The sequence below is a fragment of the Budorcas taxicolor genome, chromosome 13 (assembly GCF_023091745.1).
Source record: "Budorcas taxicolor isolate Tak-1 chromosome 13, Takin1.1, whole genome shotgun sequence".
NCBI lineage: Eukaryota > Metazoa > Chordata > Mammalia > Artiodactyla > Bovidae > Budorcas > Budorcas taxicolor.
This window is the reverse complement of record NC_068922.1, coordinates 74,494,119-74,515,435: the sequence shown is the minus strand read 5'-3', so window position 1 is coordinate 74,515,435 and position 21,317 is coordinate 74,494,119. Positions and strand designations below refer to the sequence as shown.

Genomic DNA, 21,317 nt, shown 5'->3' with positions numbered 1-21,317 from the left:
TAGGTGGGTTTGCTCTCCAACAAGTAGGGAAAAATGACACTGAGCCCTTAATTATCCAGTCTCGAGGCTCCGCCCCCTCACCGTCATATCCAATCACGCATGGGTTCGCCGGACTGGCACTCATTTTCCTCAATTGCTAGAGAGCAGATGGGCTCGCCCATCCGAAGACTGACAGGAGCACCGACCAATCATAAAGAGGATGCGGGCTTTCGCTCTTTCTTCGGGCTTGAGGGAGATTTCCGGTTACTTAAGAGTCCTCTCGAGGCTGCGCGTTCTGTTCAGGTGTCCGCGTGTGTCCCTCCAGCGCAGCGGCCCGTGCCGGCAGCTGGTGAACTACATGTCGCCCCCTCAGGACCCGGAAGACGAACAGGGCGGCGGGGATCCACCCGGGGACCTCCGCAGCGTCCTGGTCACCAGCGTGCTCAACCTCGAGCCGCTGGACGAGGATCTCTTCAGGTAGCCGGCCGCATCTGGTCCGCACCCCCGCATCGGGTCAGAGTCTTCTGATCTTGATTGCTGCAACCCCACTGCCTCTGCTCGTACCCCTCTGGACGAGGATGGGCTCTGTGCGCGATGCCTCTGTCGTAATTGGGAGGGAACTTGTGCCTGACGAAGCTGCCCCGGCTTCCTCCTCGGCGCGGGGCTCTGTGCAGCCTCATCCCCGGGAGGTCCTGGCAATCTGGGCAGATAAAGTGATGATCCGAGGTATCCTTCTCAGCAGCCTCCCCAGGAAGGGTCAGGTCCCTGGGAGAGCCAGCCCTGAAAGGGCAGTGATTTGTCTGAGGGAACAAACGTGTCCGCAGCTCCTTGCAGTCACTTTTTCCTTTTACATACTCCATCCCCACCACCACTAGGTGGGGTCTGCTGCTGCTAAGTCGCTTCAGTCGTGTCCGACTCTGTGCGACCCCAGAGACGGTAGCCACTAGGCTCCCCCGTCCCTGGGATTCTCCAGGCAAGAACACTGGAGTGGCTTGCCATTTCCTTCTGCAATGCATGAAAGTGAAAAGTGAAAGTGAAGTCGCTCAGTTGTGTCAGACTCTTGGCGACCCCATGGACTGCAGCCTACCAGGCTCCTCTGTTCATGGGATTTTCCAGGCAAGAGTACTGGAGTGGGGTGCCATCGCCTTCTCCGAGGTGGCATCTAGTAGCTCCTTATTCATTCTGAGGCCTGAGCCAGTTTCCTTCCTGATGTCACTTAAATTTCTTGACTGTAACTGGGGATGTAACAGTTCCAGCTTCCAAGGCTCCTCCTGGCTTATTGGAAGCTGTTTTAGGCACTAACTTAATTTCCCCCATTTAACCAGCTACAAATAACTGCCTGGAATTTTGCAGTGCCTTATATGAAAAATGCTGGGCCGGGCAGTGGGAAGCTTGAGACTTAATCTTAATTCTTAATCTTTCACTGGGGGAGACTTTTCACTTCTGGGGGCTGCGTTTCCTCATCTGTGCACTGAATGGGTTAGACTTGAAGTCTGAGGGTCTCCAAGCTCTAACTTTAGTTCTTTTAAGAACTGGTCTATCAAAGTTGAGGGGTGTAAGTGGCTGAGCTAATGCAGTCCACCTGCAGCTTGTGGGGTTCATCTTGGTCTACTCAAGGCGTTGAGACACGCCTCGTATGGGCAATGGAAGACATATTGGACTTGGGATCAAAAGACCCAGATATTGCTCCGGATGGCAATTTGTGAACTGTGTGACCTTTCTCAAGTCAGTTTCCCTCTCTGATCCCTGTTCTCCTAGTGTAACATACGAGGATTGGTTCATTACCCTTAACTGAAGTCCACAGATAAAGCCTTGGAGTTGTAGATAGAGTGATGTTAGGATATTTGTCTAGGGAAAGGTTTCTCAAAGTATCACAGACCCCAATCAGGTTAAGAAATCCTGCACTGGAGGCTCACTGAAGGTCGTAGGATTTGGCTCAGCCCCCAAGTCTTTCCTCTTGTCCCCCTCTCCCCACAGAGGAACGCATTACTGGGTACCCTCAACTCAGCGGCTGTTTGGGGGTCAGATCGTGGGCCAGGCCCTGGTGGCTGCAGCCAAGTCTGTGAGTGAAGATGTCCATGTGCATTCCCTGCACTGCTACTTTGTACGGACAGGTAAACCAACTCTTCCCTACCCCACCCCGGTCCAGGTGGCTCAGCAGAAGAATTCTGGCCTTGAGGGATGGGGGTGGTGACTGAGGGGAAAGCGGGAGAGAAGGGGAGGGGAGAGGGATGGTGAGGTTAGTTGATCACCCTCAGGGGAGCCTAGAGGAAGAAGGGCAGGGGCCAGGAAGAATCTTAGACCCAGTACCTGTTGAGATACTAGGTACTTGCTGGTGCTTAACTGTTCCCGGTGGGTCTTCTGTTCTTTATCCTTTACTCACCTTCTCATGCCAGTCCCGGTGCTGGTTCCTCAGAGAAGTCCTGGAATCTCTGCTGGGAGTTTGGAAAAGAGACCAGCCTGGGAATCAAGAGACCTCTGGTCTAGGTGGAGCTTTGTCACTGATTGCCAGCTCTCCTTGAGTGAGATAACCACTCTTCCTCACCCTCTCCTTCTTCCCACCTGAAAAATGCAGGCGGGCCTGGGCCAAGCGAGATTGTTCTAGCTGCTTACAACCCTGGGATCAAATCAAAGGAAGAGCATAATCTTTTAAAACTCAGGCTCTTTTGAGAAAACATAAAAATCTCACTCCTAAGCAGAAGCTCCCAATTTTAAGAGTCTCTGCCTTCTGCGTGGTCCCATCAACTGAGAAGAATTTATGCAACTTTATGAAATGTGATCTGTATTAGGAAAGACAGTGGGTTTCCCCCCTTCATTTTACAAATATGGAATCATTGTTGTTCACTCGATTAGTCATGTCCGCAAGGACTGCAGCCTGCCAGGCTTCCCTGTCCTTCACTGTCTCCCAGAGTTTGCTCAAATTCATGTCCATTGAGTCAGTGATGCTATCTAACCATCTCATCCCCTGTCGCCCACTTCTCCTTTTGCCTGCAGTCTTTCCCAGCATATATACAAATATAGAATAGTTTAATAGTAAATATAGCTTTTCATACTATACCCTGTTTGTCACTCCCCATCCCTTTATTTCCTGTCCTTTCCTGATAGCCATTGCTATAAAGTATTTGAATGCTTATTTTGAGGTGAGCCCTGTTCTTAACCTTTATGCCAATTGGAAGCAGACATACCTTTGTGCCCTTGGTTCCCTCAGTTTGCTTGTAGACTCCAAAAATCCTGGCCTTTTGATACTGTAATCCTTCTTGCCCAGTGAGACAGTTTTGTTTTGTGGAAGTAGGGGCATTACCTGATCCCTTTGAACCAGTTTCATTATCCAGTTTCTGAAAAGAATTCTGAGTCTTTGTAGGTGAAGTAGCTAGTGCAGGGCCTGGCAGGTTGTGAGTTCTCCATAAACAGTACTTACCATTATTTTTTGACAAGGAATATATGGGAGTGATTACAATTTGCACTGTCTTGTTTGTTCCTCTTCAGTAAACCCAAGGGGTGTTTATTCTACGTGTAAGGAACCTTGGACCCAAAGAGGTTATGTAAGCAGCTTCCATAATGCTCAGAGAGGCAAGGCCAGGATTTGAACCTGAGGTTGGGTGACTCCAAGCTCTGTGCTTTGTTCTCCTTCTGTGCTTTTCTCTTTCACTCTTGGGAAATAATTCCAAAACCATGGGAGAGCCCATCTCAGGTTCTAGAGGAGGCATCCACTTCCTTGGAAATTCTCTATCTAGGAGCAGTATGAAATGAATGGTGCCAACACCGCTATATCCTAATAATCACCAGTTATTTGTATCCCCTTTCAACTTCTTGAAAGAAGACAGCTTAAAATAACTGGCTGTTAAAAGTCAGAATTCCCTAACGGCCCAGTGGTCAAGACTCCATGGTTTCACTGTGAAGGTACTAGGTTTGCTCCCTGGTCAGGAAACTAAGATCCTGCAAGCCGTGTAATGTGGCCAAAAATAAATTCTTTAATTTAAAAAATAAAATAAAAGTTGAGACAGATTAGGAGTATGGGATTAAACAGATACAAACTATTATACATAAAATAGATCTGCAACAAAGATTTACTGTGAGGCATAGAGAATTCAATAACTTTTAATAACCTGTAATGGAATATAATCTGCAAGAAAATAAAGTGTGGGGAAAAAATAAAACATTTGGGGCAAAAGTTTTAAAAGTAAACAGTTAAAGGGCCAGGAGACTAGGATTTGGGGGGAATGATTGTGTCAGAATACTAGGCTAAGGCATATCATCTCGGTTTTATATAAAAGTTAGTTCCAAGCTTCCTGGGAGCAAGGCAGAAAGGGAAGCTCGTATTCGTTTCTGATGTGACCCACTACCAGGGTGTTGTTTAGTTGATAAGTCGTGTCCAACTTTTTGTGACCCCATGGACTTTAGCCAGCCAGGCTCCTCTGACCATGAGATTTCCCAGGCAAGCATACTGGAGTAGGTTGCCATTTCCTGCTCCAGGGTATCTTCCCAACCCAGGGATCAAACCTCAGTTTCCTGCATTGCAGGTGAATTCTTTACTGCTAAGCCACCAGGGAAGCCCCCTCTACCGGGTATATCAAGATTTATAAACAGTGATGGTGCTTCAATGATCTTAGACATTAGTTCCCTGACCAGGGATCAAACCCTTGTTCTCTGCATTGGAAGGACAGAGTCTTAACCACTGGACTACCAGGGAAGTCCTCCAGTGATATTTTTAATTAAAAGATACTGTGAAGTTGGGGTCTGGTTCTTGGCCCTTTATCGTATCAATTCTTTTTCTTGAAGCCTAGGAGAGAATGTGAGTTTGGGTTTTTGTTTATTTTTTTTTAAATGTATTTCTCTAGATAGCTGTCATCTGGCTTGGTACGGTCCATGGAATTCTCCAGGCCAGGATACTGAAGTGGGTAGCCTTTCCCTTCTCCAGGAGATCTTCCCAACCCAGGGATGGAACCCAGGTCTTCCACATTGTAGGTGGATTCCTTTACCAGCTGAGCCACCAGGGAAGCCCTGATATAGGTTTAGAGCTTGGAGATTCTACAGCAGGAGTCAAAAAACGTTCTATAAAGGCGGATCATAAATATTTTCGATTTTATGGGCAAAATAGTCGAAATACATAAACAAATGGGCTTGGCTGTATTCTCCAAAAATGTTATTTATGGCATCAATTTCTCCATCTATACAATTGGGTAAGACCCACTTGGCATAGTTAATGTGAAACCAACATGAGAAGATACCTTAGTTTAACTGTAAAAAATGATAACGGAAACCTCCGTTCAGGAGTGTTAGAAGGCCAGAAGAGGGCGCTCTCGTGCTCTGTGACAATGGAGCCCAAGAGGAAAAATAAAGACTCCTTTCTGGCAAGGAATCAGCCAATGAAAACCCGTCGGCTCCTTGTTTACTAGGACCCTTCTAATTACACTGTACTGTAGCCCCCCCTTTCCCCCCTCTATAAAAGCGGGCTCCTTCCCTTGCTGGGTGGGGACTTGTACCTGGCTCACCATGGTTGCAGACCTCAAATTGCAATTCCCTGCTGATCCTGAAGAAACATATCTTCGCTGGAGAAATATCTGGTTATCTGTTTCAGGTCAATGTAACAGATGCACTCAACTCCATAACTCTTTACCTCTCCTCCTTCAATACACTGCAGAGCCTACCTGCTCTGTTCCAATACAAATTTTAAAGAACAGGTCTAGAACTCATTTGCTGATGCTGCTAAGTCGCTTCAGTCGTGTCCGACTCTGTGCGACCCCATAGACAGCAGCCCACCAGGCTCCCCCGTCCCTGGGATCCTCCAGGCAAGAACACTGGAGTGAGTTGCCATTTCAATGCATGAAAATGAAAAGTGAAAGTGAAGTCGCTCAGTCGTGTCCGACTCTTCGCGACCCCATGGACTGCAGCCTACCAGGCTCCTCCATCCATGGGATTTTCCAGGCACGAGTACTGGAGTGGGGTGCCATTGCCTTCTCCAAGAACTCATTCATACTGAAAGGTAAATCACTAGTGATGGAAAATACTGCATTTTAGCTGTAGCCCAAGGACTGGATGAAAACCTTTTTTTGGTAGGGAAGGGAGGCCTCTTTCCCATCCCCTGAAATCAGACTGCTCATGTAGCTATCTCCAGTTTCTGGACTCTTGGGAAACCCTTCTCAAAGGCCTTTGGCCTTGTGTGCATGCTCTGTTGCTCAATTGCATCTGACTCTTTGTGACCCCACGTACTGTAGCTCAACAGGTTCCTCTGTCCATGGGATTCTCTAGGCAAGAATGCTAGAGTGGGTTGCCACTTCCTACTCCACTAAGGCCTTGAGGAGCCCCCATTCTGATAAAAATGTCCTTTAGCATTGCCAGCTAGCAGACCTGAGCAAACCTGCTGGGCTTCAAGGCGTTACAGGCGTGTTTATGGCTGTTGAATGAGTCCCTGTGCCTGGCAGGGGCTTCCCACCTGGACAAGGTGGAAGAAACAACACTTCTCTAGACTTGCTTCTTGCATCTCAAAGTTGAAAATCATCCCCAAGTTGTTTTACCACCTAGATGTTCTCCAAGGTCGTCTGACTCAGACCAAAGGACTTTAGGAACACCAGGAAGACTCTCTCCCTCTAAAAACCCTTCCCAGCCTGTTTGTTGAGGGTTGATAGTCCTTACCCTGGGGCCAGTGTTTCCCCTCTTGCATTGACAGAGCAGATACCAAAGGAGAAGGACACAGTGACTTCCATTTGCATTAAGAATGAAGGAACTGACTTGACAGCAGGCCTTTCTTGAGAGAATGAATATCAGACAATGGCCAAACCGTATATAAAAAAAAGTACTCTGAGCCACAACTGGTAGCAACTAGCACAGGAAACCAGCCTACTATCTACAAGTCAGGCTTGGAGGATGTCAGACCACCATCTCTAGCAGCCAGTCTAGGAAGCCAAACCATAGTCCCTGTAAGGATCAGCCCCTAATGGCCAGGACTTGGTGAATAACTGAGAGCTTCCTTACTTTTTACCCGTTTCCAACTTAGGACTAACTAGGGAAAGCCAAACATGCGCCCTGCATCAATTACATAGTTAGCCTACCTGTAGCTTCCCCTTGCCAGTGGTCTCCAAGCAGGGCACACCGGAAACCTTTTTCTTCCCCCCTATAAAGCTTTCCCACTCCTCTGTCTGCCTTTGGGTCTCTGCCAAATGGAAGTAATTGTGGCTGACTCCCTTGATGTACTAAATTCTGAATAAATAACCTTTGCTTGTTCTCACAAAAAAAAAAAAGGAAGGTAGAAAAGAAAAACAGAAAGAAAACAGGCAGAAGGGACTTCCCTGGTGGTGCAATGGATAATGATCCACCTGCTGTTGCAGGGGACATGGGTTCAATTCCTGCTCTGGAAGATCCCACGTTCCGCAGAGCAACTGAGACCACGCTGCAACCACTGAGCCTGAGTGCTACCACTAGGCCCAGGTGCCTAGAGCCTGTGCTCTGCAACAAGTCACCGCAGTGAGAAGCCCGAGCACCGTAACTAGAGTAGCCCCTGCTCGCAGCAGCTAGAGAAAACCCTCAGAAAGCAGTGAAAACCCGGGGCAGCCAAAAATAAACAGATACAATTATTTTAAAGAAAGAAAACAGGCATCAGGCCAGATCTGCTGACCTCTGATCTAGAAGAAGGGTACTGGGCTCATGACAAGATCCCAGTCACAGGTGGAACAAGACGAAAGCCGAGAGTATTTTATTTAAACACAGAGAACTTACGGTGTGTGCTGGATATTATTCTGAACACACCTTACAACTCTGTACTAATTTACCCTCATTGAAATCCTGAGAGGTATGAACACTATGATGTTCCATTTCACAGATGGGCTAACTGCTCAGAGAGGTTAAGTGATTTCCCCAAGGTCGCACGGCTGCAGCTGGTGAGTGGCAGAGCTTTGAATGCAGGGAATCTGGCAGTGTCCCTTCTGTCCTGTGCTATTGATGGACAGGAGCTCTGCCTGCACCAGGAACATCCTGATGACAGGGTCTAGGTGTCCTCCCTGTATCCCCAGTACCTGGGACTCAGCAGGCCGCAGTCAGTAGCTACTGAGCAGAAAAGAAATGGAGAACCATTAGGTGAGCGGGCCTACGGGGCTCACTTGGGCTCACTGTGTGCCTTGTGCCCGCTGCAGGGGACCCGAAGGTGCCGGTGCTGTACCAGGTGGAGCGGACGCGGACAGGGGCAAGCTTCTCTGTGCGCTTCGTGAAGGCCGTGCAACATGGCAGGCCCATCTTTATCTGCCAGGCCTCCTTCCAGAAGGCCCAGCCCAGCCCCCTGCAGCACCAGTTCTCCATGCCTGCCGTGCCCCCGCCGGAGGAGCTGCTTAGCCACGAGGCCCTCATTGACCAATGTTTAAGGTGAGAGACCTGGAGGCCCTAGGACAGTGTTCAAACCGCAGTTGCCACCCATTGGTGGGTCACGGCCTCCTTCAGTGGATCCCAAATAGCATTTTAAAAAGCTAGACTTGGGATTGGGGGAGTGGAAGGGAGGGAGTATAGGTATACTTATAGCTGATTTGAAACTGTTTGGTGTCACTTCAGGGGCTCCGAAGAGCTTCGGCACCATAGTCCTTTATGGCCCAGCACAGAAAGTAATTCAGCAGGAGGCAAAGTGATTGATAAGTGATTTATTAGAAGAGGATGCTTGTGAGGCTTGTAAGTGGGCGGGAGAGACATGCTGCGCACCCTGAGAACTTACTGGGCTACAGTTTTAAAATCGAAGGAAAAGTGGGGAGGAGAAGAACGTCTTTGTCTTTCTTGAGTCGATGTCATGCTTCCAACATCAGCTTCTGCTCCAGCTTGAGCAGGGAAGTTTTCCTGTCCCTGCGTGGTCAAGCTAGGTCCACAAATGACTGTGTTTCATGTGTGCAGAGTATGTCCTGGGGATCACTGACTTACTGAGCTCGCTGGGCAGGATGTGAATCTCGTTGTTTTGGGGGCAGGTCTTGTGTTTTTCTGCTGCGTGGCTTTGTTGCTAAACAAACCTGCTTTCTTGAGGAATCATGAACGTACCAGGGTTTCCCATACTTTTTCTACTCAACAATCCCTTACTGCTTAGTTGTGGGGGCTCAGTCGTGTCTGACTCTTTGCAACCTCATGGACTGTAGCCCGCCAGGCTCCTCTGTCCATGGGATTCTCCAGGCAAGAATACTGGAGTGGGTTGCCATGCCCTCCCCCAGGGGATCTTCCCCACCCAGGTATCGATCCCTAATCTTCTGCATTGCAGGCAGATTCTTTACCAGCTGAGCCATCAGAGAAGCCCAAGAATACTGGAGTAGGTAGCCTATCCCTTCTCCAGGGGATCTTCCCGACCCAGGAATTGAACCAGGGTCCCCTGCATTGCAGATGGATTCTTTACCAGCTGAGCTACCAGGGAAGCCCCCAATCTCCTAGTGGGATTCACTATTTAATCACCTGTTTTGTCCCTTAACTCTGTCCCCATCAGATACACGTTGTACAGCAGAAACTAACATGACACTGTAAAGCAGTTATCCTCCAATTAAAAAAAAAAAAAAGCTGGGGGCTTCCCTAGTGGTTCAGTGGCTAAGACTTTGTGCTGCCAGTGCAGGGAGCCTGGGTTCAATCCCTGATTGGGGAACTAGATCCCGCATACAAAAACAAACAGATCCTGAGTACCGCAAAGATCAAAGAACCCCCCTACCACAGCTAAGACATAGCACAGCCAAATAAAAGTAAATAGATAAATATTAAAAGAAGAAAGGCGGGGTGGGGTGGGCTGCAGGGCATGAGATCCGCTCATGCGCAGGTCTCTGATTGGCTGATGCTGACGTAACAGGGCAGTGTCTCAGGGGTGAACCTTATCAGTCCCTAGGTTCCAGGAGGCCCCGGGGCTATGTGCTCATGGTCATCAGTAGTTAACATCTTCCATTTGGTGGGGAGTTTTCACAGCTGTAAAACAACTCAGGAAATGTGCATCAAATGCTGGGTACCTGGGTACCTCAGAGAGGAGTGAAAGCCAAGGAAGTGGATGAAGACCTGTCCCCAGAAGGCCCCCCAGCGTCCTGCTCAGTTACCGTTCCCACCTTTCTTTCGATACTCTTCAGTCTTGAGGAGAATACGTTTTGAACAAGAAAAGGAATAAAGGTTCAGATATGGAAGTTAATCTTAAACTTGACAGAGGTGCCCACAGGTTCCTGCTCGGTTACTGATTCCTGCCAGGGCTCCACCTCTCTTGGTGCCCACCTGCTGTGTAGCTTTGCCCTCTCCAGCCTCTCAGAGCCCTGCTTCTTCATATGAAAAATGGGGGTCATTGTTTCTGCCCCGCCTGCTTCACAGCTGGGTGGTAAGGAGGGCTCCACTGCCTAGTGCCCCGTGCAGGGGAGTCAGCCCAGCGTGACGCGAATGTGCTTCTGAACCTGGGAAAGGCCTGGGCTCAGATCTGGACTCTGTCACTGCCCGCTGTGTGAGTCTGGCAAGTTGCTTTCCCACTTTAAGCTTGTGATCAGTTATAAAATCCATCGGAATCCCTACCTCGTAAGGCTGCTGTGAGGATGACAGAGATAAGTGATAACAAGGTGCTTAGTGAGCACTCAGTAAATTATAGTTATGCCACTCTTGACAGAGAGGAATAAACATGGAGCCTGGTGTGTGGTCAGAGCTCCAAAATATTTGAGAAGGAGACCTGGGTTCAATCCCTGGGTCGGGAAGATCCCCTGGAGAAGGGAACAGCAACCTGCTCCAGTATTCTGGCCTGGAGAATTAAATGGAGTGTACCGTCCATGAGATTGCAAAGAGTTGGACATGACTGAGCAACTTTCACTTTCTTTCTCTTCTTTTCTCCCTGGCGGCCCAGTGGTTAACTTTCACTACAGGGGGCTTGGGGTTCAGTCCTTGTTTGGGGAATTAAGATCCCACATGCCGCGGGCAAAAATAAATTAAATAAAAAACTTTGAGAATGAAAGGAGGACCTTGTTCTTAAAGGTCCCCGAATCTAGAACTGTGTCTCCCATAAGGAAACCACTAACCACAGGGGGCTGTGTTGAGTTTATTAACATTAAACAGAGTTAATTCAGATCTGTTCCTCGGTCACACTGGCCACATGTCAAGCCCTCAGCAGCCTGATGTGGCTAGTGGCCACCACAGTGGACCAGAGTGTTCCATCATCACAGAAGTTTCCATCAAGGCTCAAGGGGAAAGGGAGGGAAATGAAATACTGGGGAAGAGCGCTAGGGGCACGAGGGGTGGTGTTCCCTGTGGCAAAGGGGCTTCCCTGGAAATGGGCTCCTTGCCCCGGGAGACAGTGTCCCCAGTGGCTCAGGTTAGGTAAGTCAGCCTAAGTAGGGCAGCCTGTTTCCTGAGGGTTAGAATAGAGAAGCGGTTAAGAGCAGGAACCGAGGAGGAGGCAGACCAACTCCTGCCCCCATGCGCTTCCTGAGCTGGCTGTCTGCACCCTCTATGTCTGCTCCACTTCTCAGAGAGCAGGGAAGGCAGCATGTGAGTTCATGGATGTGAACTGCCTGGAGCTGGGCCCATTACAGGGTAGCCCCATGGCTGGTGTGTTGGCTTCACATGCATTATGTTGTCTCCTCCCCAGTGTTAACTATGAGGGAGGTGACTGTCATCACCCCCATTTTGCAGATGGGAAAAAGGCTGATGATGACTAACTTGCAGCAGGCCACAGGGCTCCTCGGTGGCAAAGAAAGGATGCAGATACTGTCCTATCCTGCCTGCTGGAGGGGAGGAGAGGCCTGGGGATGTCAGGAGTTCCTGTGGAGGAACGAGCGGGGTCAGAAGAGGCAGCTCAGACAGGTTCCCCATCTTCCAGGGTCTCCCCACCCCTCTCCCCTTTACTTTCAGGGACCCGAAGCTCCAGGAGATGTACCAAGTGGGGCTGAACCGAATTGCTGCCCAGGAGGTGCCCATTGAGATCAAGCTGGTAAACCCAACTAATCCATGCAAACTGAAGAAAATGGAGCCCAAACAGATGTTCTGGGTGCGAGCCCGGGGCCATATTGGTAAGCGGACCCCACGGCCTGAAAGGAAACTCTCTTCCGGGTTCTAGACCTGCACCTCCTCTGCCCTTGGGTGGCCTTGAACATGGTCCTCCCACACTGTGGGCCCATTTTCTTATCTGAGTGACGGAGAAGTGAGCGCAGCCTTTTGCAGGGGTAGAATGGGGAAGTGACGGGAATCCTCACGTGGGCCTTTCCTGGGGAAGGCAAGGCACCTGGCCGAGATTCTTCTCCAGCTCCCCTGCTAAGCATAAGGTGCCTTTGTGCAAAACTGGAAGAAGATACTTTCAAGGTCCAGGGTGGGAGGCGGGGGGAGGATTTCAGTCCTCACCCACCCCTGCCCTCCCCCACTCTCTGTCTCCCTTGGCCTCCATCACACACACGCACACACACCCTTGGGCCAGGTGCCCTTGTGACGAGTCTGCACGTCTGTGCATGGCAGCCCCTTTCTCCCCACCTCCCTGCAGGTCCTGTGCTGTAAAGCCCAGGAGCCCAGGGCTGATGGGACTGGAACCTGTTGCAGGCGAGGGCGACATGAAGATGCACTGCTGCGTGGCGGCCTATATCTCGGACTTTGCCTTCTTGGGCACAGCAATACTGCCCCACCACTGGCAGTACAAGGTGGACTTCATGGTCTCTCTGGACCACTCCATGTGGTTCCATGCCCCTTTCCGAGCTGACCACTGGATGCTCTATGAGTGTGAGAGCCCCTGGGCCGGTGAGTACTGGGGTCACGGGGGACGAGGGTGCTGACCTTGGTGCCTTTGGTGGGGAGGGCAGGGAGCCTGCTTTCTTGGGTGATGCTCCTCTTACTGTGGAGTGCTGCACAGATCACTTCCTCTCCTGCTTCCGCAGTCTGTGGCATCCTTGTCTCCAAAATGACAGGGTGTGGGCTGAGGACAGGACACCTGCTCAGCTAATTTCTGTAACATGCTGGGGACATGATTCACTTTTTCTGAGGCTCAGTGCTAGTCCCAGAACCACTTCAGATTCTCTGTGTGATGCTGGGCAAGTCCCATCTCCGCTCTGAGTCTGTTTCCTCGCCTACACAGATAGGGTTGCACCAGAGCAGAGAGATCCAAAGCTGGGGGCCTATTCTTCCACCTCTCGGGAGAGCTTTTTCAAAACATTCCCAGATTTGACCCCCAATATTCTGACTGCAGGGCTTGGATGAGGTCCAGGAAAGTTTACAAAGATTCCCTAAGTGATTCTGACAGCCTGGCTGGGGGTTGGGGCCCTCAGCAGTGTAGGGGCCCCACTGCTTGGACCCTCCTTATATTGTTAAGCAAGAAACCCAGACTTGTTCATCAGTGCCTGGTCTCAGAGCCCTGGGTTCTGTTCCAAGGAAGAGCATTTCAAACGAAGAGAAGCCTTGTCTTGTGAAACAGGGACAAAACTTAAGGGACTCTTTATACTCAGGGAAGAGGGACTCTCAAGAACCAACAGCATCACAGCACAGAACAGCCACCTTGATGGTAGGTCTCTTGGGTTTGGCTTTGACCTGATCCTTAAGGCCAATTTCCCAAGCCTCTCTAGGCTTGAGTGTCATCATCTGGAACACAGGACAAGGCCTGCTTTACTTGGCTACCGTGAGAACTAAGTGGGCTGTACTGTGTTTAAAAGAAACCAGCAGTTCCCTTCCTAAATGTCAGACTCCAGCCCTGGGTAGCAAGGGAGAATCTCCACGTGCAGGGGGGGGCAGTGCCTAGGCTCCTCATGGCTTCATATCCTCTCCCCTGAGCCCCTTTGTCCCCATGATTGTGGAAGATTTTTTAAAATTTTTTAATAATATGAATGACAGGCCTGGAGGGCCGGACTTATTACAAAGGAACTGATGGGTTTCCTTACACAAGTGGCCAGAGGTTGGGCAGATCCGCCTAGCTGAACTTCTGAATCAGACTGTTCTCAGAACTTCTCCCCTTGGGATTCTTTTTTTTTTTGGAGAAAGTCAGCAGATACATGAAAGTGCTTTTAAACCATCAAGTGGGGCTCCCTTGGGAGGAGTTACATAATAGGCTCCTAAAGGGATGCTTGGAGATTGGGAGTGACCACACCACCAAGCGTGGCTCTGGCATGGGGTGGCCCAACCTGAGTTGCACCTCTTGCAAGGAGCGCGTTTGGCTGGGCAGCAGGAGACAGGCCATTGAGACTCTTCTCTTCATCCGCAGGCGGCTCCCGGGGCCTGGTTCATGGGCGGCTGTGGCGTCAGGACGGGGTCCTGGCTGTGTCCTGTGCCCAGGAGGGCGTGATCCGAGTTAAGCCCTGGGACTCAACGAGCAAGCTGTAGCCAGAGGTGCCAGCTGGGCCTGGGGCTTCAAGGCTCTCCCTTCTCCCCCTACTCCTGAGGCAGGATTACCATCCAGGGCTGGGCCTTCTGTCTGGGATCCAATAAAGAGACTCAAACCACGGGAGCTGCTGCCCTTTAATGCCCCTGGGCCAGGATTGCAGCCCTCCCTCCAGCCATCAGCTCCAGGACTCCACAGCCACAGTCCCTGGCCCTTCAGCCAGGCTGGCCTGCAGGAAGACAGACCATCGACCCTGACCTGGGTCACAACGGCCCCCAGGTATTCATAAGCTGGAGAGGCAGCGTCAGACTTTCTCCCTACACCATCCCAGCTTGTCCTGAGTGCAGCTCAACAGAAGCAGCACGTTTCCTTGGTCTGCTGCAAATTCTCTGTGGACCTTCTTGGGGTTCCCAGCACCCCAGAGAGCCTCTCAGCAGCTGTCCGTGTCCTCGTCAGCCCCCCAGCCCACCCCGCCCCCCCATCCAGGGGCGGCGCCTCTCCCACAGTGGCCTTTCTAGGTGACACTAGTCCAGCACCTCCTTGATGAGTAACTCTTTAAGACTGGGAGGTGGCGTGGGGGTCAGGCCTGCCTCCTGCAGGGCCTGGAGCCGGGCCTCAGAGTGGCGTTTGTCCAGGCCCAGGCGCCAGGAGAGCCGCACATGGGCCTCCAGAAAGGGGGCCAGCAGAGGGTGCGGGCTTTCGGCCCCCAGCAGCTGCAGGGCCCTCTCACAGCATGCCCGGGCCTCCCCGGCGTCCTCCAGCTCCTGGTGGCACACGGCCAGCCCCGCCAGGGTTAGCAGACGTCGGTCTGGGCCACAGGGGATGCCCAGCTGGGCCTGTAGCTGCCAGGCGTTGGCCCAGAGCGCCAGGGCCTCGCGGTAGAGGCCGGTACAGGTGAGGCTCTGTGCCCGCCGCAGCTCGGGCAGCACGAAGAAGTCCTGCAGGTCCGCAGCATGGCGCAGCTCAGGCACAGCCTGGAGGTGGCCCAGAAACTGCTCGAAGGCCCGGCTGCGGCGGGCGATCGTCTCGGCGGTAAAGTTCTGGCGCAGGCGCTTGCGGGGGAAGGAGACGCCAGCCATGGGGCCCCGGAACTGCCGCTGCAGGTTTCGGTGCAACCGCTCAAAGTCCGAGTAGCGGCGGGAGATCTGGGCCGGCTGGCTATCCGGTGGCCCCGGGCCCATCACGGCGAGGGTGTAGAGCTGCAGGGAGGGCAGGGGTCAGGGCAGAGGCAGGGTGTCCCCGGGCCCCTTCCCTCCCTGATCCCCCCACCTCCACTTCCAACTCTCTTCCCCCACCCCTTCCCTTTACCCTGGAGATTGAGCCTGGAGGGTGGGAGCTGCCAGGGCTGCAGCCGGGGAGCCCAGTCTCATCTTACCTGAGGCTCGTCTGAAATGACCCAGGCCCAAGGCAGCACAGGGAGAAAAAGACAGAGATGAGCTTTAGCGCCTGGATGGCTGCCCCCCTCACCCCTTCCAGGGAGTGCGTGCTAAGTTGCTTCAGTCATGTCCGACTCTCTGCGACCCTATGGACTATAGCCCACCAGGCTTCACTGTCCATGGGATTCCCAGGCAAGAATATTGCAGTGGGTTGCCATGCCCTCCTCCAAGGGATCTTTCCCACCCAGGGATCGAACCCAGGTCTGATGTCTCCTGCCTTGGCTGGCAGGTTCTTTACCACTAGTGCCACCTGGGAAGCCCCTCCCATTGGGAAGCGAGCTCTTCTGACAGCCCCTCTGGAAAACCAGCTGTGTGTTGAAACCCAGGCCCATCTCCAGGCCAACCTTTAGGACCAGCTTGGAGCTCTGTTCCATTCTGGACACATGGCTCCACATGGCTGGGTTATTCCCATCCAGACCCTCAACACAGGTCTTGAGACAGTCCCAGTAGTGACCAGGGTAAAGCACACTGGACTGGGACCCAAGTTCTACCCTTGGGTCAGATGCTCCCTCACTATGGAAGTCAGGCAGGGTGGTCCCCTTCTTGGGTCCACTTCCACTCTAGTGAATGGAGCGCTGGCCCAGCTCACTGTTTACTCAGGTGTGGGACGGGAACAAACGTCAGTCCCCGGGATGTTTAGGTGGTAAGTACTGGAGTGAATAACACTTGAATAGAGGCAGGAGGTGATACCCCCTCTCATTCTCTGTGAATCTTTCTGACTACAAATTGAGAAGCTCTCTGTTTGGTTCACAAAAGCCCTTCTCCAACACTTCTCAGCTCCGTTTTTAGAAAAGAGCCAGAAAGAATCTGTCAGCGCCACCTCCAGGCAGCAGCATCCAGTCAGACTCTGTTTCACTGCTTTTATTTTTATGGTTATCTTCTCTTTATGGTGAGTTAGTCAAGCTTCCCATATACAGTTGTTTTGTAAAGTTGTCTTTTAAAGTTATTTTAAAAAAATAGGTTTATTTGAAGAAAAGTGATAAGCACCAAATGGTAAAAGTAGCATTTAGATAGGACCAAAATGGTGAGGGAGATGGACGTTTGGGAAACGCTGAACAAGATGACCACTAAGCTTCCCACCAGGTCTGAGAACCCAAATATGCCTTAATCTATAATAATGCTGAGCTAACAGGTCTAAAAAGGGGATTAGCAAGCACTAGGTCGCAACTGAGCACGCACACACACACATACACACACACAGATGTTAAAAGTGTACTAACACCAAACCCAGATTTTACTCTCAAATCTGTTCTGTGAAACTGCCAATATCAGAGCCACGCCTGCTCAGTCAGGTTTGCCTGCTCACTCTGGAAGATTCAGTCTAACTAGTATTCAGGATTAGAAAGTTTAACCATAAAGAAACTTATTTTACTCTAGTTCAACTCTGCATTCCTAAAACATTACATATTGACTGTAAAGCTTTTGTTTTTTCTTTAAAGGGACAGTTATTAATATTCCAGGGAACCAATTTTCTGCAGAACACATTTCAGGAAGCCCTCATCTATAGTGACCCCTTATGCTCATCTAGCTTTTATTTTCATTGGTAGTTTTTGGACAAAAACCCGTTTTAGATCTATTGCCTGATCCTTCTGTTGTCTTACGTGACAGGTAAATAATGAGGATCATTAACAGCACTACCCTGCACCACACCGTGTGAGTTCTTCAAGCTACTGTTTCACCACCACAACCTCACTGTGAGGAAGGTGTCCATACCTCTGTCAGCTCAGAAAGCAGGCTCCCAGAGAAGGCAAAGGGTTTAAAGACCTCCTCTAAGTCACACAGCTGGTAAATGGCCCAGCTGGGACTCAAACCCAGGCCGACCTAATTCCAAAGTCTGCTCTTAACCTCCAGCAGATGTTGAAGCAGGATTTGTTGCCTAGTCACTCAGTGGTGTCTGACTCTTTGCGACCCACCCCCAGGCTCCTGATTCCCTGGGATTCTCCCAGGCCCGGCCCAGGCCAGGCTTGGCTCTATCTTGTCATTCTCTTCCCAGAGCTGCTCCCAACTTCCCTGTCTCTCAGCTGCTCCTTGCGCCCCCTTCCTGTGCATGACCTCCAGCCAGGACTTCTGCCGCTCAAGACTCGATCATCAGAGTCAATCCTCGGTGAAACTGGAGCAGCTGCCCCGTGGGCGTGGCCCTTTTTTCACTGAGAGCCTCAGAAAGGGGTGGAGAAGTCCAGATGTGGGACAGGGCTCCAGGCCCCCTTCCTGCTGAGTCAAAAATGGAGGAGGGTGGGGAAGAGGAGGGAAGTGAGAGGCAGGGAGCTGCTGCCACGACCAGCCAGGTTAGGCTGGGTTTCAGGACCAGGCCAACCGCATCCTCCATGTGTTCCTCCTTTCCACAGTCAGGAAATCAGCCTGCCCCCCCCGCAACCCCCCACCACTGACTGATCTTTACCCCAATCCACCAATCCCCCGGCGAAGGAAATGGCAACCCACTCCAGTATCCTTGCCTGGAGAATCCTATGGACAGAGGAGCCTGGTGGGCTATGGTCCACGGGGCTGCAAAGAGTCGGACACGACTGAAGGCACGCACACACACCAGTCCCCTAAATCCAGTCCTTCGGATCAGCTTATTCTGTACAGGTGTGAGCGCTGGAGAACTGACTCTTCTGGGTTGCAAAGAGGCCACAACAAGCCCTAGATGCCTGACATTTTCAACCCAAAGTAAAATAGTAATAACAGAACTACCATTTTATCGAGCACTTCAAGGCACAATGCGAAGGGCTTGCTGTGTACTGTCTCATTTAACTCCTGCATTATCCCCATTGTTCAGGTGAGAAAACGGGTTAGTCAAGGTTTCACAACTCACCTGAAGTCAAACAACTGGTAGTAACTGGGATCTGAATCAAGATCTGGATCCCAAACCCATTTTTCCAACCAATACCAACTTGGTCTCAAGTCTGACTCAGATAATATTCTTCCCCATGTATCTTGCATCTTGTGACAGTTTGCAAAAGTCCAGGGGGCAGAGGATATGCACAGTAGTTCTTAGTCTCAAAACTGGGATAGGATAGGTTCATTTGCCTGAGGATCTGCTCAAGTTACAGCCCTTTTCTGGCCTCAGTTTCCCCATCTGTCAAATGGGGCAGCCATTTATAACTACACAGCCAGATCACCCAGGATGCTGAAGTTTCCCCTACTTTCTCTAAGCCAGGGTCTTCTAAGACTCATAGCTCAGGGTCCTGGACCCTCACTCACCACGTACTTGGAGGGTGGGTCCTTAACCACGGTGGCGTTGGTCACCTCAAAGAGCAGCCGCTGGGGTACCAGGGTGTTCCGGGACTTCTTCCAGAAATCTTGCAACTGCCGGGTCAGGAGCTGACTGCCCCGCTGCCCATCAGGTGGGGGACTCCGTTCTGCTTGAGCACAGGATGGGCCTGGGGCCAGGTTTGACGTAAATTAGGCGCCTGACCTCATTCATCCTCCTCCCAACGAATGACAAAGGCTTTATCCCTATCTGACATAAACGGAAACGGAGGGCCAGAGAAGGACCCGGAGCCAAACACCTGCCGGGCAGACAGTAGGAGTTAAATAAACATCTCCACCCCCCAAACATCCCTAGCACAGTACTACCGTTTGTATCCCAGACTGTACATTTCACGCTCTAAACAACCCTGAGATGCGAGTGGTTTGACACAAGGGAACTTGGCCCAGAGAGGTGGTGTGAGTCTCTCAAGGTCACACAGCCAAGAGGCAACGGGACGCACTTAAAAGAAGTGTCTTGAGTTTCGGTTGGATCAATTCGGGAACGCGGCCGGGGTGGAGGCCTAACCGAGCCCACGGTTCCCGCCTCCATCCTCCCGCACTCGCCTGCGTCTTCTCCCGCCACCCGGTCGCCAGCGGACAGCGGGTCGGGGTCAGCGTCGTCGTCGTCCTCGCCGTCCTCCTCGTCGTCGTCCTCGGCGCTGGTGAAGCTCAAGGTGCCGCTGAGGCGGGACGACAGGCCCTCGGCATCGTCGTCCTCCAGTTCCGAGCTCTCCGGGAACTGCTCGGCCTCGGGGCCGGCCGCCGCCTCCCCGGGGCCGTCGCCAGTCAGGGCGTGCCGCAGCCGGTGCAGGAGCCGCGAGGCCATGGCACCCCGGGGGGAGCGCGCGACGCCGGGTCGCGGGCCGGGGCGGGAGGTGGACCCCGGCCCCGCGCCGGGAGGGGGCGGGGCGGGGCCCGGGGAGGGGGAGGGCGGGGCGCCGGGGAGGTCCCGCCCCTGCCCGTTGCGGGGATCGGGGGTTCTCCCGGCGGCTCTGCCTCCTGTGCCCCGGGGCGCCCCGTTCCCCGGTGCAGCTCCCGGAGGCTGGCCGAGGCCGACCGGGTTGCACCGAACCGGCCCAGTCCGCTCCGAGCGCCGCTCCGGCCCCTTCCTGCCGCTGGCCCGCCTCCCGCCCCGCCCGCTCCCGGAGCCGCCCGGGAATCCCGGGCCCTTCGCTCCAGGAGGGCTATGGGAATCCTGGGTAGGCCAGGCCTCCTCCGGGATCGGCCCCAATCCGGAGGGGCCTACGCCCTCCTTGAATCCGCCCACCCCTCTCGGAGACCCAGGCTGGCCGCAGACTGTCCCCTCATTTCCACCCAGCACTCTAACTTTCCAAAGTCACTGCGCGGCAGTCAGAAACCCATCTCTCCTGGGAGGAAACCGAGGCCAAGAGAAGCCATGTGATCTGAGATGGAATCTAACCTCGATTGGCCTAGGTTTTCTCATACCTAAAACAAGAACAATAAGAACTGAAGCACGATTTCTGCAGCTCTCCGAAAGGACCCTAGTCCAGGGCTTAGCTCAGAGCAGGGGCTAAGAGGATCATCAGTTACACAACGATTATTGTTTCTCCAGTGTTCACACGCTCTTACAATCTCATTTGAGCCTGCCTCACACATAGCACATAGACAAATGGGGAAACAGACCCAGAGAGGCTGAGTTACTCGCCTGAAGTCACACAGCTTGCCAGAGGTTTCTGAGAGTGGGGCCTTGCGGCCCAGGTCTCCTGAGTTCCACATCCTGTTTTTTATCTCCCGATGTCAGTTGCAATCTCAGCAATTCCTCTAACCAGCTGTGTTTTTATCTTTTATCCAGAAGGCAGCTGTAGGTCCAGAATTTATTGTCCCTTCCTGTCAGAAGGCCTAGCTATCAGTCCCTAGCAGGGCAGATATTGCTAGTTATATCGTATGATCAGATAAAATCTCTGATGGTAACTACTTCTTTAAATTTTTTTTTTTATTATTATTTTACTTTTGGCTGCGCTGGGGCTTCGTTGCTTTGCCTGGCCTTCTCTAGTTGTGGCGAGTAGGGGCTACTCTTGGCTTTGTTGCGGTTCACAGGCTTCTCATTGCAGTGGCTTCTCTTGTTGCAGAGCACATGCTCCAGGCACCTGGGCTTCAGTAGTTGCAGTACTTGGGCTTGGAAGTTGCAGCTCCAACCCTCAGCTCTGGAGCGAGGGTTCAGTAGCTGTGGAGCATGGGCTTAGTGGCTCTGCAGCACGTGGAATCTTCTCAGACCAGGGATTGAACTCATGTCCCCTGCTTTGGCAGGCAGGTTCTTATCCTCCATGCCACCAGGGAAGTCCACTCCTGCCCTTTTTAAATGTGCAGGAGAGAGGGGTGGGGGAATGGCTTTGAATGGAACACACTCCCTGCCATCCCTCGGTGCAGAAGAGGCAGGGCTC

At 52.0% G+C, this 21,317-nt stretch overlaps 2 protein-coding genes across 2 annotated transcripts; one reads left to right on the top strand and one right to left on the bottom strand.

Annotated features, from left to right (window-relative positions):
* Positions 1-237: 237 nt before the first annotated feature.
* On the top strand, positions 238-14,419 carry ACOT8 (acyl-CoA thioesterase 8). The gene is made up of 6 exons (XM_052650484.1): positions 238-456; positions 1,957-2,093; positions 8,106-8,331; positions 11,791-11,948; positions 12,469-12,663; positions 14,114-14,419. Exons 1-6 carry the CDS (start codon positions 338-340, stop codon positions 14,230-14,232), a joined length of 954 nt encoding a protein of 317 aa, XP_052506444.1. The 5' UTR covers positions 238-337; the 3' UTR covers positions 14,233-14,419.
* SNX21 (sorting nexin family member 21) lies at positions 14,350-19,770 on the bottom strand. Its single transcript, XM_052650481.1, has 3 exons — positions 19,480-19,770; positions 18,868-19,046; positions 14,350-15,429 (listed from the first exon to the last, which is right to left on the bottom strand). The coding sequence occupies exons 1-3, from the start codon at positions 19,739-19,741 to the stop codon at positions 14,755-14,757; spliced, it is 1,116 nt and encodes a 371-aa protein (XP_052506441.1). The 5' UTR covers positions 19,742-19,770; the 3' UTR covers positions 14,350-14,754.
* Positions 19,771-21,317: the final 1,547 nt, after the last annotated feature.